Source organism: Salvia hispanica, chromosome 6, assembly GCF_029641045.1.
Source record: "Salvia hispanica isolate PSC_SH4W2 chromosome 6, Shi_PSC_v1, whole genome shotgun sequence".
Taxonomy (NCBI): Eukaryota; Viridiplantae; Streptophyta; class Magnoliopsida; order Lamiales; family Lamiaceae; genus Salvia; species Salvia hispanica.
The window spans coordinates 8,595,086-8,614,007 of record NC_142697.1 but is presented as its reverse complement, the minus strand read 5'-3'; the positions used below and the strand labels follow the sequence as shown (position 1 = coordinate 8,614,007).

The 18,922-nt window shown below is 36.3% G+C and overlaps 2 protein-coding genes across 2 annotated transcripts; one reads left to right on the top strand and one right to left on the bottom strand.

Annotated features, from left to right (window-relative positions):
* The first annotated feature begins 8,422 nt into the window (after window positions 1-8,422).
* LOC125206178 (copper transporter 2-like) lies at window positions 8,423-8,815 on the top strand. The gene has a single exon (XM_048105466.1). The coding sequence runs from the start codon at window positions 8,423-8,425 to the stop codon at window positions 8,813-8,815; it is 393 nt and encodes a 130-aa protein (XP_047961423.1).
* A 125-nt stretch (window positions 8,816-8,940) lies between these two features.
* On the bottom strand, window positions 8,941-16,661 carry PAS1 (FKBP-type peptidyl-prolyl cis-trans isomerase family protein). The gene is made up of 20 exons (XM_048104444.2): window positions 16,330-16,661; window positions 16,149-16,233; window positions 15,994-16,063; window positions 15,661-15,758; window positions 15,242-15,364; window positions 14,472-14,504; window positions 13,409-13,467; window positions 13,144-13,228; window positions 12,821-12,979; window positions 12,495-12,552; window positions 12,155-12,303; window positions 11,973-12,070; window positions 11,756-11,825; window positions 10,776-10,835; window positions 10,152-10,208; window positions 9,926-9,994; window positions 9,771-9,848; window positions 9,557-9,658; window positions 9,400-9,471; window positions 8,941-9,277 (listed from the first exon to the last, which is right to left on the bottom strand). The coding sequence occupies exons 1-20, from the start codon at window positions 16,401-16,403 to the stop codon at window positions 9,023-9,025; spliced, it is 1,854 nt and encodes a 617-aa protein (XP_047960401.1). The 5' UTR covers window positions 16,404-16,661; the 3' UTR covers window positions 8,941-9,022.
* Window positions 16,662-18,922: the final 2,261 nt, after the last annotated feature.

The following is an 18,922-nucleotide window of genomic DNA, read 5'->3' as shown; positions in this document are numbered from 1 at the left end:
CCCTGCTGAGGCTGTCTTTGCCCAAGAAGTAAAGAAATTACAGGCTGAACAAGTTACTCTTGAACCATTTTAACGAGATCATGCTTGTGTGGTCCTAGTTTCTAATTTTGTTTGTATCCTAGTTTCAGTAGGCAAATAAGATAAAATTATACTGTTCAGATTATAATTTTGACGTTTTAATATTTAAAAGCTTAAACTGAAAAACCAAACTTAGCCTGAAAATCAATAAGAATAGAAGAGTACTAGTAAAATTGGATTTCGAAAATATCAAATTTACTCCAACCGAATTTTACCCATTTCTTACCAAAACTGACCAAAGATCATAAGGACCAAATTTGGAGACGCTATTTTAAAGCATCCCAAATAAATTGGAGGCGCAATTTTAAAAGCGTCCCCAATAAATTGGAGACGCAATTTTAAAAGCGTCCCTAATGAATTCACCGACGCTACTTAAAAGCGTCTTTGATTATATTTGGCACACTCCCACTAAGGACATTTTTTAAAGCGTCGGTAAGTTATTTGGAAACACAAAAAAGCGTCCTTAATTGAGTTAAAAAGTGTCCTTAGAAGTTATTTTTTAGGTAGTGAAAGATTTAATCGGTCACGACTGCCTTTTTTTAGGGTTAATAAATACGGGTGATCACGACTAATGAGACTTTAAGAAAAGGAAATAATGTAGGATTTCAATAAGGAATTTAACTAAAACATTTAATATCCAAATTAACTGAGGAATAATTAAAGTAATGCCTTAACAGTTAAATCCAAAGACAACGAGTATCATACTTAATAATCCAATAGTAAATGAGGTTCAAAACATAGCTGTGAAAGATAGTATTATCTCAACGGAAGCATTCAAGAGAAAGAGTGACGTCATGTATGAAAACACGATGGCACTCGGAATTCAAATAAGACCAGCAAGACTTCAAATTTAGCTTAACACCACCCAGTTCGTCGCCGCTCAACCTGCATTGGGAAAACACCACCCAGCTCGTCCACAATAAAAGATAATAAAATAAAATGAGACATTTATTAAGACCGTCTAAATAAAAAAATATGAGATATTTAATTGGGACGGATGGAGCACAAAAGTACTTTTTTAGGAAAAACAAGGCTTAAGTTGATTAAGTCGTGTTGTGCTTTAAAAGAGCATTTCATCTTCACTGATGCATCATTTCTGCACTACTAAAAGTAAATATCTTTAAAAGGCCCATTAAGTCAGGCCCAAGTGTATCTAATCAACACGTCTACCAGATTGTAACCCGACAAGCCCGACCCGATTGATAAATATAAATTCACATGTTATAAAGTTTAGATTTCACTCTTTTGATGGTCTATTATGTGAATTATGATATTATATCATATATATTGTATACTTTGATAAAACACTTGAAAAAGGCATTTTGTTCCATTTTCAAACCTACTCTATAGTTATATCATGGCCTCTCTCTATTTCTTTTCCTACAGCATGGATATCTAATATATAAATCAAACTCATAGTATATGCTTGTGTAAGAGATATGTTAATTGTATAAAACTATTTTTTGGACTAATAAACCTAACGATAAGTAAAAAAAAAAAACCATTGATAATAAACATGACACAATATAATAGTAGTTTTCTATTTGTTCTACAACCAAGGCTACAAAAACAAGGAAGGGTAAGTAGAATCGAAGAGGCTTTTAAGCCAACTTTATTGCCGTATTAAATAAAGCAAACCTCTATAAATATTCATAAAACAACTTCTTTCCTTCAAAATTCCAATGAAAAATTAAAAAGAAAGGTTTGCATGATGGAGAAGACGACGCTGGCACATGACAATTAAAGTGTCAGATACTATACTATGAATGAAGAACATGAAGGCTACTGGAGATAAATGGAGCCTAACAGTAAAAGTTGTGGGAGAAGATAATGAAAGCGCACAGCAGCAAAATATAAATTGAAGCAGATTAATTCTTAATTAGTTATGGACTTTTAAATTAATCTTAATTAGTTGGCCAAAATATTTAATTGATTTTTTTTTAAATTCACTAATTAATATATTGAAGTATTTTTTTTTATTTTGAAAGTTATTTAATTTTATATTTTTGTAATAAATTTTTATCATACACATTTATGATTTAGATTTTATATGATAATATTGTTATCATTTCATAAAATTTTCACCATGTTAAATAAGTGTGAAAGAAAATAAAATGGATCGTTTCATTTTTCAACATGGTATCAGAGCAGCTAACGACCCATAATTTGTTTAAAAATCAATTGTTAATATACCTATCCAAAAAAAATCCACATATTTATGCTCGATCTTTGGTTCATCAGATGATATGTATTTAAGGTTCAGATATATGTTCAAGTTGGTGCAAAGAGAAACCAACCAAATCAAACTGAGACGGAGAAGAGGATAAACCAAATTTGGTGCTTTGATTTATCATGTCATATCTCACCACAAACCAAATCAAACCAAACCCATAGTTATCAAACAAAAAAAAAAGAAAAAAAAAAGAGATTTCAATCATTTTCTTAGCCGACAAGGAGAAACACTTTCAGTGGCGAGCGAGACTGCTTGGTTGTGTGGTCGAAATTAAGCCTCCGCCGAGGACGGAGAGAAACAAAACGTACGAGGCTGAGCAGGGAAGGAAGAAAGACCCACAACTTATGAACAAAATTCATTAAATTCTTTAGTGGTTGAAGAATTGCAGAAAACCCTGTCTGTGAAGAAGGAAAAAGTGGATCCTAGATACGAGCTGCTCCTAGACACATGCATAAAAACTATTAGAAAAAAATGAAATGACTCCTGGATAAGAGCGAAAACTCTTTAAAATGGCTCATCAATATGAGCTAAAACTATCTAAGTGGACTCCTGGATATGAGCAAAAACTATCTAAGTTGGCTCTTGACACAAACAAAAAAATATCTAAGTAAACTTGAAGTGCTTCTAAACACAAGCTTAAATTTTCAATGATTTAGCTTCTCGTCACGAGTCAAAATTGTCTGAATTAGCTCTTGACACAAGTCAAAATTTTCTATAGTATCTCCTCGACAAGAATCAAAACTGTCTGATTTAACTCCTTGAAACGAGTATAAGAACGAAGCAAATTCAAATTGAAGATTGCTTCAAGTACAGTATCGTATTGCCCGATACTTAAGGACACTACAAAAAAGGAGGTGATTTGCTAGCACCATTGTGCTCGCAAAAAGGTAATAAAGTGCTCGCAACAACCCGATTTGCTAGCACACTGCGAGCACTAATTGTGCTAGCTATAGCGCTTGTAGCAAATTTGCGACCATTTTGCGAGCAAAAGTTATTTTGCTAGCACCTTTTTGCTCGCTAATAGGAGAAGTTGACCAAGCTATATATGTGCTCGCAAATTTGCTAGCAACTCTAGTTGCTCGCTAATAGGAGAAGTTGACCAAGCTATATATGTGCTCGCAAGTTTGCTAGCAACTCTATTATGCTCGCAAGTTTGCTAGCACCTCTATTGTGCTAGCAGGTTTTTGGCCATTTGTATTCATCAGCAATTCTAATATATATATTTTTTAATTTATTATTTGGACAATTTATTAAATAAAAAATCATAATGACAATAAAAAAGTAACAAAACTAAAAAATTATATAAAATCAATAATATTGTTTTACACTTTTAGTTTATAAAGACTTGAGCTATTTTTGACTTATCATTTCGTCAACCTATTCACTGACGTTCATCAACCGTTCCCACCTCCTATTTTTTTTCTCTAAATCTGGGCGCAACTCGCATTTTGCTGTCTAGTTCAGCACGTGCTGCTGCATTTTGCCTCTCCAACTCCGCACGTGACAACTCAGTTTGCTTCTCCAACTGCTCGCGCACCTCAATAGTGACTTGCTCTCGCTGCATTTTTATTAAAGACTGAAGCAGTAGATTTTACCATTTTCTAACACGAGGCTTTATCTCCCAGCAACCTGCGATCCAAATTTACATGCATTTCATTCATAACGGTATGCAAAGCTAAATGATTGACTTGACTACTATAAAAATACTAGCAACAAAAAATAGAACTGTTTTGCAATTCGAATTTTGTGTAAAATCTTACTCATGTTCACTTCATCTCCTCCCAAGTGAATGAATTAGTACTTGAAGATCTTACTGAAATCTGGAAACAGAATATTAGCACTTAGTTAGCTGATCATAGTTTCCGGGATGAGAAATGAGAGGACCACATTTCATAAACAGAAATGAGATGTATCAGAGAGAATCTCATTCATAGTACCATCCTTATTTTCTTTACTTCTTATTCTCGAGTCACTGACTCTATATCTCTTGTATGTAGACCTAGTTCTAATACCATTTAGATAATTAAGTGAGAATCCTATATTTTCTTCTAATATATGTACTACAAAAAGGTAGCATAGATCCAATCTATTATAAAATGTATAAATACATATGCAAAACAAGAAGTGCATCTTCTCTGTGTGCCTTCTTGCACATCGGACATTAGAATAATGAACATCAGCATTTATTATAACTTAAGACAGTAAAGCCAAATACTTCACAATAAACAAATGAATCCGGATATACATAAGGGGGATTTACCTTCACATAGCGAAATCCTTGTGGATCAGCACAGCTCTTGCATCCTAACATGATCCCACACCTATACTCCATGAAATGTGAATTATTCTGAGTTGCATTCACATTACAATAACACAATAATATAGCATAACCTCAACAATTAATTAACAGAAGTCTTGCAATCACTTACCAAACATGTTCTTTTGTAACCCTTCTGCATCTGATCCCATAACTCCAAAGTTCTGCAAAGTGCCTACATCCAAAAACCAAAAGTTAATCTATACCAAATTCCTCGAGTAGTAAAGTTATGCGGAGAGATAATATATCCCCCCTTCAGCTGATTGAAGCACACCACAAAATTTCTTTAGGTATAACGGTTCTATTCATCAAGATTCTTAGTAGCACTGTTTCCAGAGCTTACAAACGAAGACCCAACAATTCTCTTTCCATCCAGAGGCCTAGTTGAATAATTGGTGTTACTTTGAACTTAACTTTTGTCAGTTTCAAGAAAAGGGGAAAAATGAAAGAAAGTGCAGATCAGTTTAAGTTGTGATTTCCTTTGCTATAGGATATATACTCGTCGATAAACAGCGACAAACATGATATAAAAATGGCCTTAGATTCTCATGTCTAAAACATCCAGTGTCACCTTTAGCCAAAATTACTAAAAGGTAAGAAATTATTGACTGTTGACAGTCGATTTGGATTACAGCAAATCTCTGCCCAACTGCCTTCTTTAACACCACAATTTGAGGAGATATTGAATATGTAGACATGTCTCACCTGGAACAAGATGTCTGTATTAGTAAGTCCCGGCAGAGAAACCTGGATGCAATAGTTTACCAAGAAACACCAACACACCACAATAAAATCTTCAGAGACCATCTCCATCATGTACGCACTTATTGAGCAGGGTTGTTTATGATATTAATTGTATAACTAGGCATCCAACAGATCAGGGGAAAAAAATAGAACAGAGCAGCCAAACTCTTGTTAACCAGAAGCACATGATTTACTATCAAGTCTGCTAAGTTCTTAAAATTAAATAGTACTAATTAGTCCAACAAATTTCAGTTCTACAACACTTTTCAGCAAGTTTAACTACACATTGTCATCCTAAATCCTTCGAAGTCAATTTATTAATTCATTTTTAAGTATGATTTAGTTAATTCATTAATTATATCACAAATTATCATGCTGTTAGCATCTCCATCAACAAACTTTCTCAAATCAACATCTAATAAGAAAAAAATCAGACTACGCACTAAATACAGAGTTTGGAAGGGTACGAACCATGCTATCTTCGACCTCATCCGGCGCGGCGGAGCTCGAGCCAAACCGAGATCTTTGCATCGCTTTGTAGGCTTGATTTTTCCCCATTTTCGTGATAGTAAATTCTACAATTTTATCCAGCAATAATCGATAAATTTTTTGAAGCGAGAGTCATGAAACAAGAGAATCTAAACAATTAAATTCATTCCATTGATTTACAGAGAATTATTGAAGATAACAATTAGAGAGGGTTATAGAAGTACCGACGAATCATTCCAGAAAACGAAATTCCATAAAAATTTTATCAATTTCTCGGCGAAGCCAAGCAGAGGGGAATCGAGTGGATTGCTACCGAGAATCTCCGATGAGAGCGGCAGAAGGAGCCGCGATGATGTGAAATCGCGGATGCACGCCTTCGATATATTCGATTAGGGGATATGCAATGAGCAATTGCTTGGAGAACGAGCGGTCCGATCATCGTGATGTTTGATTCCAGAGCTTCTCCGGCGATCATCATCAGATTTACGCTCAGCTTGAGTGATCGTTAATGACAGCGGCGGAACTGCGGCGACATGCGGCTGAAATGCGACGGCAAAGCTAGGGCTGCGACATTGAAGTTGTGTAGAGGAAGGGAGAGGGGAGAACTGATGGTTAATTAGAGATAGAGAGGGAGAGGGAGTGCAAGGGCTATAACTACGGCTGTAAGGGTGGGCGTGTGGGAATGGAGGAAATGAGAAGAATTAGGTTATTAAGTAGTATTTAACTAGCACCTATTTTTGCTCGGAAATTTGCGAACAGAGGTACTTTGCTAGCTAACTTGCGAGCACATGCATTTGTCTGCACCGTTTGTCACGATCGCGAGCACGGTTTGCTCACAAATTTGCGAGCACTATATGTGTGCTCTCAAAACTCCTCATTTTATCCCCTTACTCTCAATTGGTCATTGTTTGCGTTTTTGCTCGGGATTTTGCTTTCAATTTTGCTCGCAATTTTGTGAGCAGGCTATATTATGCTCGAAAGTTTGCGAGCACCGGTGGTGTGCTCGCAAAAAGTTGGTCGCAAACGGAAGCTTTTTTTGTAGTGGGAGGTGTGTTGGAATAAAATGATTCATCAAAAAGAAGATTGAGAGTAGAGTTGTGGAGTTTCCATTTGTCTGATCAAAAGATTAGGCTGACAGATATTCTTACCAAGACAGTGAACTCGAGAAGTCTTGCAAGCGTACTTTTTAAATTGAGTTTTAGAAATCCCACCACTCAACTTAAAGGAGAGTGTTGAAAAAAAAATAATTAAATCATAATCTTGGAGCCCAAGAATATTTGGCGCACAAGGTTTTACTATATAAACATTCTTTGCAATGCTCTATTTAAAGGGTAACATATTATTCCATCTGTCTCATAAAAGATGTCACATTTCTATTTTTAGATAAAATTCTCCTTCACAATAATATAAATATTATATTTTCTACTTCCACAACACACAGAATAAAATCTTCTAAAATCCTGTGACATTTCACGAGTGTGACATCTCTTGTGAGACGGAAGGAGTATTAAATACGATCATTTTAAGTCAATAAAATGTATCCTTAGCTATTCTCATTTTTTACATTTCCATATTTCAATTCATTTTCAACACTTCTAATAGAGTTTCCGTGATTTTTGTAAGGATCTTCATGAGTGTTCTTAATTTGCTCTTGATTGTATGGATAATTTCTTTAAGTCGTTAAATCACGGACGCAGTATTAATATTCTTAATTTTGCTTTTATTGATTAAAGCAAAATGGACAATCTGGCATTCGTGTCGTTTTCTCAAATGCCGAATCAATATTTGCACACACAATAGTGACAATAATGTGACAATTTATTTGATTAGTGGGGGTACCCGATGACTTACCTGGCTTGGCTCCAGAATTATGCATATCGACATATTTCGGGGAAACACATTATACAACATAACGAAAATCATAATAATAGGAGTGTGTCAGTTGGCCCAACGGTGAGAGGTTAATATCTAAAACAAAGGTTTTAATAATAATAATAATAATATGGTTTAAAAACTATCATAAAATTTTTATTGTATATACAAGATTTAAATAGCCAATATTTTAATAAGAGATAAAGTATTAAAACATAAGAAAAAATCATTTACAAGAAAAAAAAAAACATAACAAAAAATCATACGATTACGCAAGCATTTCTTCATCTCACAAATCTAGTAACGTACATATAGTATTTTTTATTTCATACTATTAAACTACAAAGTCAAGAGGTAGTTACTGGATATTTGTTTTCGAAAGGCCGTCTGCCTTTTACATGTCCTTAATTTCAAACTCAGCTTTTGAAATGCTTGCAATTTATGCAGCTACCGTAGCTTCAAAGTCATATAATTAGCATCAAAAAATGTCACTTGACATATATCAATAATTAGCCTCACCCTTTATAAAACCTCAAGCAAGTTATGCAATCATTTCATCCATTCCACCAAATCCCAATCACTCCTCAAAAGACAACCAATTCTTTTCCAACTTGGCTTCATATTCACAACTAATCACATATATATGTGTGTGAAGAGAAGATTTCAGCCTGCATTTAATTTGAATTTGTATGGAGGCCTTCTCATTTAGCAGCTTTTGGAATTGGTATCTCATGAGGCTCTTGCCGGGGTGGCCCCACTACCAATCTCCTTACGACTATGGTTTCTCTCTCTTGTTAGTGTTTCTGCTTACCTTCACTGCTGAGTTCTGCTCCAACTATCCCGTCAGCCGACGAAGCGATCCGAGGGTCGCTGCACTGGGTGGTGCCGCCTTGAGGGCGCTTCAGATGTTCATGACTTACTTGGCCATCATAGCCATAATGGCCACCGATTTCGTCTTCTTTGCAGCAGCGGTGGCCGGACATGCCGCCGGAAATCTTGTTGCTGGTCTGTATCAGTATCATATCGAAGAGGTCGAGTCTGTGTTGTATGACTGTAGCTGTGGAAATTATTACACTATGTGAATCAAGCTATGTCGGAGGTTGAATGCAGTTGAATATTTATTTTCTTGTTCGTTAATTTTCTTCGAAAGATGTGTCACGCATGAGTTGTAATACATGAGATAAAAATAACAAGGAAGAATGATAAGTTATCTCCAAAAATGTATGGTCCTCTCCTTTCATATTTAGATAGATAACGTGACATCAATCTATTCCAAGTGAGATAAAATATCACAAAATGGCACATCTATCTAATCCAAGAGTTGTAAAAAGGTTCCTGGTACTAGGCCATAATCTGGACCATATGCTTGTAGGTAGAGGAGCGGTGGCCTCGAGAAGATGCTCTTTACCGTCATTTATAGCATCGCGGTTATCCGCATCGAGGGGAGCCTCTTCTTGCAGATCCTTTCCACCAGCCTCAGAAATCTCCCCTGGTTTCTTGTCAAACAATCCCTTAAACTGTTGACGAGCTCGTTTGTGAATTTCCTGAACAACCCAGTGGCGCACATTGGTTCACAAACAAATGTAGTAACTTTTATGAAACCTTAATATCTGTTATGATTAGAAGTGTTCCATAACTGAGCCAAGATTTGTTTTTTGATACTAACCTGCTCCTCCTTTTTCAGTTTGAGAAGAGCTGCATTTGCGGTTGCTTCTGATGATTTGTCGACGCTCATCATCTAAAACCAAGAAGACTGATTCAGATGGGAGATAAATAATTATATGACTGCCTTTACCACCAGTAACATTTCAATGATGTTGTACCTTACTGAAATCTGCTCTAGCTTCTTCGAAGTTACCAACAGCCATGTATGCCATTCCACGGCGATACAGAGCTTTGACATGAGCTGGGTTGGCATCCAATACCTTTAAATGCAGAAACGCATTAGTCGGTCATTTCATGAGATTTCAAAAGCTAGCTACCTTCTTAGTAGGAATCTAAATCTGGAAAATATTCACCATAAGGTTTGGGGATTACCTTATTGCAACTTTCAACTGATTTCCTATATTCGCCAATTTTCAGCAAGCACGCAGCCATGTTCAGGTGCAGCAAATCCTTCAACCAATTTGAACAAGTACATAAATTAACTCGTTTCTGAAGATAATATTGCATAAATTCCTTGTAATACGTACTCTTGTGTTTGAAAATTCTTTTCCCTCCTCATCATCTTGAGGATTAACATGATTAAATTCCCGAAGCACCTGGAAAAGCAATCCAAATCACTCAATAACAGTATGCTAGTCAGAAATAACTCAAAGGGCTGAACAACTAAAATGGATAAAAGCAATGTATATTAAAAATACATGCTGCCTCTGAAAGCTTAGGAAAAGAACTGAGATCAAAATAAAAGGAAATTACATGTTCATATTTTGCTTTGGCAAGTTCATATTTGCCTTCTTTGAATAGCCTGTTACCCTGAAATATACAGAGTATAACATTGCTGCCTCAGTATGAAGAAATATCAAATATTTACAACTTAAGAACAAAAGCATAAAGTATAAGCATGGTTCGACCACAGAACAATAGATACTGTTGATTCATCTAGAATTTAGTGAAGGAAAGAAATGAAGCTTGAAAGACTATTTTTAATGAAAGAAAAAAGTCCACAATCTCACATTGTATTGATGATTGTTCATGAACTACCTGGAACATTCATCAACTTGTAAAGGAAGAAAGATATGAATAGAGAATGTATATTGTGAATTCTATCGGTGCACATCATCATTACAGATGCATCAGTACATATCTTCTGATTGTACTAAACTTTTTACACACCTGCTGCAAGCAGGTCAGTAGTTATGTCTCATGGTGGTTACTGATTCTGGTATAACATGCATTATGTTAAGATACTTATACATCACATAAAGATTTCCTTCCCTGCCGTATACACTTTTATATTTGTTCTCGCCCCTTCCCATTTTGAGAAGAAAAACACATTGACAAATGAAAAAAGTCCCCACTGAGTAATCAAGTAACATATACCGTGCCTTTGATCTTCTCAACATCATCCATTATTTCTCTAAAGTTGAAACCTGTCCAGTCCTGCATCAAGGATTCAATCAGCAGCATTGCAGATTGGGCAGAACAAATTCAGCCAACAAAGAAATCTTTAATTTTTTGGCAGGATACAAGAAATACATTGTACTCCCTCCGTCCCATTGAAGATGACTCATTTTCCTTTTTGGTTTGTCCCAACCAAGATGACCCATTACTTAAAATGGAAACACCTCTATCTCTACTTTATTCCCTCTGTCTAACTCTCTCCTCTTAACACACAAAATATAACTGCATAAAATCCCGTGCCGCCCAAGGAAGGGGTCATCTTCCTTGGGACGGAGGGAGTACTATTTAATCATAATAAATACTCCCTCCGTCCATGAATAGGAGTCTCATTTCTATCCGGCACGGGTTTTAAGAAATATTAAGAAAAGTGGATGGAAGAAAATTAGTGGAATAGGGGTCCCACTTGTATACATTAGTTTTAAATGATATGTGAGTGAAATGAGTTAGTGGAATGTGGGGTCTCTTTACCATTTATGGTAATTATGAACCGGGACTCCTATTCGAGGACGGAGGGAGTAGGTTTCTAAACAGGATTAGGCTACAGTGAAATTTTTTTGACCCACTGTATTTATGTTAGATTTTTCAATTATTGGGTGCTCTCGTATTCATAGCATGAGACATTAATCAAATTATCATTGATCATAATAAAACTGCAACAAATTTAGACTGAGTGATGTGTCTATATATTCCATTAGAAATACCCTTATGTGTCTGAGGCTATTTAGTTATCCATTTCTCACTAGTTTTCATTAACAAAAGAGGACAAAATAATACATTTCCTCAATCGAGTTCCCATACTCATAATTTAAAGATGACATTTCAATATTGAATGCATGGGCCACATGTAAGATTATTGTGGTTCAGTTTTTATTCCATATCATGATCTTAAATTTTCTTACCTTTTGCTTCTCGTAATCAAGAAGCTCAATCTCCCATTTTACATAAGCACCTTCAGGAACGTTGGCTGGCCTGTTCATATTAATGAACAACAGAAACTAGGTAAATAAATAATTGGAAATAAGTAGACCATGATCGACAGGTTAGCAGCAGAAGAAGTATTTTTTAGCAACATTTACACTACGTGTAATATCTATGTACGATCACTGGTAGTTTAACCTTGGAAACTTATCGTAAGCATAGTCTGGGGGGCATGTGACCGAAGCTATCTCTCCAGGTAACATCAATCTTGTGCACATTTCAAACCCTTCTGGCACCTATTAAAACCAGAAGTAAATAACAGATCTACAAAAGCTTTAAAGAAGTTGGACATATAAGCTTAGCTCTGAAGTGTGTCTTACAAGGCCTTCCCCTGATCTGAACTCAAAAGGCTGATCAGTGTTATCAACTCTTGTATCATAGAAAACAGTGTTTTCCTCATTGAGAAGCATCCCCTTGTAGTGGACACGTAACAGGCTATCATGAAGAGGGCAATCCATAGGAAATTCACCTAATTATTTGGAATATCACAGAAAGTACACAGGAAATGTTTTAGCAATTTAATATGCTTTATTAGGCAGAAAGAAACCTATAATGAAGTTGGTAAATGACTATTATTACAATTATTGACTTTATCCGGTGAACTGGCATTCGTTCAATATAATAGATCAAGGAAACAATAGAATAATTATTGAACAGAACCTCTCCCATCTCGCAAACGGCGTTTTATCAAGCGCCCATCCCCAAGGACATCACGGACCTGCGAATCCAAACCAAGTTATCTCAAATAACTTATAAATAGATTTGACAAAGCGCAATTGATTAGACTCCTCCCCCCCAAAACACACACCCCGATAGAAAATTGGATACTAACTTTTCCTCGAACAAGGAGAAATGAAAAGATAAGCTACTGAATATAACCATGCATTTTAATATTGGTTTACAATCACACCATCCCCTAGATGTAGCTCCCTGAGATTCTTTCCTTTGAACAACCATGAAAAGGGTAAACATATTATGCGTTTTACCTGAACAAAATGCAGCAACTCTACTTCAAAGTGGACTTCAGAAATACCTTCAATGGAGGGCATCAGAGGGCATTGAGTTAAGTATTCCTTAATGACATAAATAACTGCTTTTTCTCCTCGTGTCATTGTTCCAATTCCCAACTCAAGACCTTTTGGTATCTAAACACAAGAAAGAATAATAAAAATAGAACTTAGATATGTATAGCTATTAGTTATCTTAAAAAAAATATTAGCAAGGTATTATCAAAAAATATACATTAAACATGTCTGAAGACAAAAATAACCATAATACATGAACATAAATAAAGGAATGTGCTGCTTACTTCAGATTTACCATAGGTGAACAGAAACGGTTCCCCATGTGTATGAGAATATATCACCTTTCCATCTCCAGACTTCCCTGATATCCTACACGCAATCATATGCAAGGTAAATAACTAGTCAAGCCAAAAGTTTACAGGAACACAAAGAACCATTGTTGAGCACTACAAAAGAAATATATAAGGCTGTAAGAAAAAACACAGAGAGATAGATTAGCTTCATATCTCCAAAACTGAAGAGAAATTGTTAAAGAAGCAGTTCTTATACCAAGCTTTAACTTCATAGGGTTCTCTTGGTTGTTCCCAACCTTGTCCATCTTCCTCGACCTATTAGAAAAATTAAAATAAAAACAGTCATTCAATTATTCTCCTCATAATTATGCTTTAACATCTTAAACACGTTAGCCAAGAAAATATCAATCATCAAATAAGTATGCTCTAATAATAGTGCCTTGTTGTATGATTATGAAGGCTTATTATTTTGTATAATGCTCTACTTAACCTAAAATCATGGCAAAGATAAAGGGTCAACTTCCACTTATATGTCATTCCACACTTTCATGAGTGAAACCGACGTAGGATATGTATCAATCTATCCCCTCTCGAACCGGACGGCACATGTCGGGTGGTAAACCCAAAGCCATGGGCCCACCATCCATTTCTTTCCATGCGGGCCCACATCTTCTGTGGCAACACTTTGGTCACACCTTCGGTTAGCCCATTTCTGTAGCCTTTCGGTCACACCTTTGGAACCACGTTCACCACACCAAATTCATAGGAACATAAGTCAGGAAGCCCTAACTTAAACCAAAACCATGGTCAAAGCTAAAGGGTTAGTCCCACTTATATGTTATTCCACACTTTCATGGGGAACCGATGTGGGCCCAAGGGCCATCAAATGGATGGTGGGCCTTGTACTTAGATATGTCATCCGAAGTGTTCCGTCTGTGGACATTTGGCTCAAAAGGGGGATGGATTGATATGAATCCCACATCGGTTCCACATAAAGTGTGGACTAGTATATAAGTGGGAGTCAACACATGGTTATGGATTAAGTAATTGCTCCCTAGGTTATGGATTAAGTAATTGCTCCCTAACTTATGTGCTTATCATGATCAGATGTCATACAAAAAGCAGTAATGCATCATTCATATGTAACTAGGCAATGGATAAAACAGGCAAAGCGGGTTGGAATCAGAGTAGGGGAGACAGGGCTACGTGCTGGGTAGCGCAGCACATCTGTTTTGGGTGAATCTCCGCAACTTGGCTACAAGGTAAAAGCAATAGCAAACACAGGTAATGGGTTGGAACTTGGAATCCCTGAAACTTACCTTCTTTAAGACACCTAAATCTTCAGTAATAACCTGAGAAAATGAAGGGAAAACATCCAAATTAATAGCTTCAGGGAGGTTGAAATTCTCCAAGCTGAGTATCACACGGCAAAAGTCTAGGAAACGTAAAGTTAAATCCGTTCAGAAATGACGCCAAAGTTAATGAGATAATAATCAATACTCCCTCCATCCCATAAGAATAAGAACTTTCGAAGGGGCATGGGGTTTAATGAACAATTGGTAAAGTAAGAGAGATAAAAAGAAAAAGTGATTGAAGTATTGTTAGTTGAGAATGGGTCACACCTCTTTAGAGAGAAAAAAATTTCTAAATTAGAAAGTTCTTAATTTTAAGGGACGGACTAAAAAAAATAGTTTATATTTTTAAGGGACGGAACGAGTATGTTATTTGAGAATGTATGATGGTACAAAGTCAGTTGCAAAGCACACAAATATAATGTATAAAACTGTCTAAGCAATGAAAAGATCCGTGCATAAATTTGTATGCAAATAGCATCAAGACCACACATATTTAAGATCTTTGAAATCATAGCATAATAACAGAGAGTATGCACCTACCAGAGTTCAGCAATTTTTGTATGGGAACATATAGGGTGCAATTCTCTAATTCTACAAGTCTTAACCAATTGTAGATCACATATTGACGTGAGCATATAAACTGCATTAGTGTTTAACAAATAAGGTAGCCTCTTAAAACTTGTGATTTATAAAAACTGGTGTAAAGCTAATAAGAAAAATTAAGACATTTTTACCTTGACTTTCGAGAATTCAATCAACTCTATCTCAAAATGAAGTTCATCATCCTTGGGAAAGCCATCGGGAACAGAAACAGGGCAATCCTCCTCACCATAATGCAGCTCAGGTTTTACCTTGAACTGATATCAAATATACATCATCACCCAGTGCAATCAAGGCAAAAAAATGAGGTTTCTCGACCGGCCACCCACGATGTTTTGTATACATTAACTTTATATGGATTTTTATTCTAAAAGGATATACATATCAGCAATCTCACTTAGAAGAGAGACTGTAAGTACATATAGTCTAAAACCAGTAAGTATCCATTAAGAGTGTTATATTTCTGTTACTCCAAAAACTATACACATGAAGGAGTGAAATGATACGTTAAGTTTAAAGGGAAATCGGCGATAACATGTTGTAAAACACCTACCATTGCAACTTCACCTTTCAACATTGTAGGAAATCCTTCTAGCAATCCCAATATGATCTTGCTTTTTCCCAATACCTGTCGTTTTGGAATACCTTTGCCTGTACTCAAGAGAGGTGAGATAGTCCTTTGCCAAGTAAGCATAAACAAAATGAAAACTAAGCAATAACAAATTACTGCTCTGCAAAACTAACCTTAAGCCATCTAATTATACTAATATAGGAATACCTTTAAATGCTAAATATGAATATTCTACTAGAACTAGTTCAGCTAAAGCACATACCCCCCCCCCTCCCTATCTTACCAATGGTCATGATAACAGAAAAGCTTACTCACCTCCATATTCTGATCGAGTCGACTCCACAACAACGCCATCTAATGTCCGTATTGTACAGTGATATATAATCTGGATAAAACGTCATATTTATAAAATCACATCCATTTCTCCACAGAAGAATCATCACTAGCTATTAAACAAAAAAACAGTCAACCTGATCACCCTCTATTGGTGTCTTTTCACCAGCTCCAGGCCTTATCAAAGCCTTCATCAAGCTACCAGGAGGCATTTTCTTTTTCCTACATACAATTAATTGTGCAGTCAGCTAACTAAAATAAACACTTATACAAACTTTAAACAAAGAAAGGATGAAATAGACATAAAATTGTTCTCACCTTTTGTCATCTTCAGAAGCTGGCTTTTTCTTTTGCTGTTTGAGTTGTTGATCCGATTCCTCAACCACGGCCATGGTATAAATTCAGCAATAGCAGGATAATTCAGTTGAACTCGCGTAAATGGACTATTGGAGCTCAATTTCTGATTACAGAAAATAATTGAAACAGCGATGAACCCTAGGCGACACGGGAAAATAAATTAGGTTGAAGTAGTTGAAAATTATTGCATCTGTCTGCTTTCAGCATTTCCCATTAACTTTTTTCTGCCGTCGATTGTATTATTTCATTTCAGTTTGACGGGTGAGAACTTTACTCAATTGATCAAGTGTTATGTAGTTGGCCGATTAATTGAGTTTAAGTACTCATATTTAATATTTCCAACAGTAATATATGGGTTCTGGATCTAGAGCAACCTAACTACAGGATAAATAAACAACGTAAATCATTTTTTTTTTTTTCAAAATCCTATATTTAGTACTTCCTCTCATCCCATAAAAGATGTCACACAGCACGAGATTTTAGGAGATTTTGTTTTGTGTGTTAAATGGAGAGAGAAAATATAGTTTTTATATTCATGTGAGAGAAAACTTTTTCTAAAAAGAAAAATGTGACAACTTTTGTGGGACAAACTAAAAAAGAAAGTGTAACATCTTTTTATTAGTTCTATGTTTTTGGAGGCTAGCTCCATTGTTCTTCTCATTACTCCCTCACTGGTTCATACACCACTTGAAGCCTTCGGCCACTTGTCGAAGGAGAGTCGCCTCCGTTCCAGCCAGCCATCGTTGTTAGAAGTTATTCAAAGATCCACAAAACAATATTTACTTATTTGGTTTTACGTTTTGCTAGTTCTACTTTTATTATCTTTGCATTCGAAGTGGATTTGAGCTATTATTCCGTTTTGAACACCTTGTGCCTTGAATCTCGTTGCAATGGAAGTTTTATGTTTATTTATTTCGTGTTTCAGCCTTGTTAAGTTTCTTTCTGCCTAGTTAGTTAGATCTAGTAATTTAACGTTCGATCTTTCCTTTCATGTTGAATCTGTTTAAGAAGTAGATGTGGTGATTACTGACAGTCGCCCTTTCCGCTCTCGTCTCCATCTTCTTGAAAGTTGTGTGTGTCGTCGCAAGCTACTCAAGTTGGGCAGTCGACCTGATCAAGCCAGCCTACTTCTGTCTGTTTCACCTACAAAACTGCGGGTGAGTGGATCTAGTAAAGCTCGGACTGATCAAGCTGAGAGTGAGAAGAAATGAGAGGCTGAAGGGAATACGACATCAAAAACCTTAACCCACTGATACTAACTAATTAGCATAGGGAAGTAAGGATCGATTCCACAGAGATGAGGCGTTTTGAATTGTTTGTGTGATACGGCTTGGGGCTTGGCTCTTGCCACGCTTTACTTTGGGGTGGGTTAAGTATCTACAGATGCGGAAAAGAAAAGAACTAAGTAAGTTGAACAACTAAACTACCTAACTGATCAACTCAGAAAACATTACTATAAAAATACAAACAGAATAAACGGGGTTGTCAGGCCCCTGCAGAAGGGTACGAAAAGCAAAACAACTTTAACAGGGATCGTCTTCCTCAACAAATCAGCATAAAGAAAATAGAGCAGCAATAGATATGAAAAGCTGAAGAAGACGAAACAAAAGAAAACACATAAAACTTAAAATTACTCCTACGATTTAAGCTACGACAACGTAAAAACAAGAACTACGGCTAAAGCATGCAAAGACGAAAAGAAAACACATAGATCTAAACAGAAAACAGAGACTCAAACAGAAAACAGAAAATCTAAGCTAAGACTCGCATAAAACACAGGAAAATGAAAACATATCTAAAACATCAAAACATAAAACAAGCACGGAATGAAGAAAACGAAAACAAAACTTAGATTAAACTAAGACAAAACAGGAAAGAGAGTCGATTACATGAAAATAAAACAGAACTATGTTTCATCACCCCTTCTCGGAGTGGGATTACAGACGGAAACTAAAATATGCAAGGAACAACAAAGAAAACAGCTAACTACCAACTAACTAGACGGAACCAAGTGTGTGCAGAGGATTGAAGAGTGAGGAATTGAAGAGAACTTTGATTTTAGCTCTGGAAAAGAGCTAGAAATCCTACCTAGTCTAAAGAGAACCCCCGCTAAACTACTCAGAAATGAAATGTGGGGGAACTCCCTTCTCTTAGTGTGCAATGCTCGTTTCAAAGCTCTTCTCTGAAAGTGCCCCAACCACGGCTTCACCATGGACCATCAGGTAGGAATCCTCTATAATGGGTTTAACGAGAAGATTTGTGCTATGCTTGATTCAGGTGCAAATGGAGGATTCTTGGGGAAGACGGGTGAGGATGCCATGGCGGTAATCGAGGAATTCGCCACCAACAGCAGGGGGTGGACGAAAGAAAGGCATAACATGAAGAGGGTAGCTTCCATTGAAGAGGCCGAGGAGAGCTCTTTTGCTAAGGAATTGACTGAGCTCAGAGTTAGGATAGACCAAATGGATGTGTCGAGGAATGAGGATCCGATTCCACCAACCTCCATCATTGCGGTCTCTAAACCCGAAACTCCTGCCTCGATAGTGGAGAAAAT

Coding starts and splice junctions, on each gene's coding strand:
- LOC125206178 (XM_048105466.1), top strand. CDS start 8,423: ATGGAGGCCTTCTCATTTAGCAGCTTTTGGAATTGGTATCTCATGAGG.
- PAS1 (XM_048104444.2), bottom strand. CDS start 16,403: ATGGCCGTGGTTGAGGAATCGGATCAACAACTCAAACAGCAAAAGAAA. Junction 15,759..15,993: donor GACTCGATCAGAATATGGAG/GTGAGTAAGCTT, acceptor TCTTGAGTACAG/GCAAAGGTATTCCAAAACGA. Junction 9,472..9,556: donor CTAGAGCAGATTTCAGTAAG/GTACAACATCAT, acceptor TCTTGGTTTTAG/ATGATGAGCGTCGACAAATC.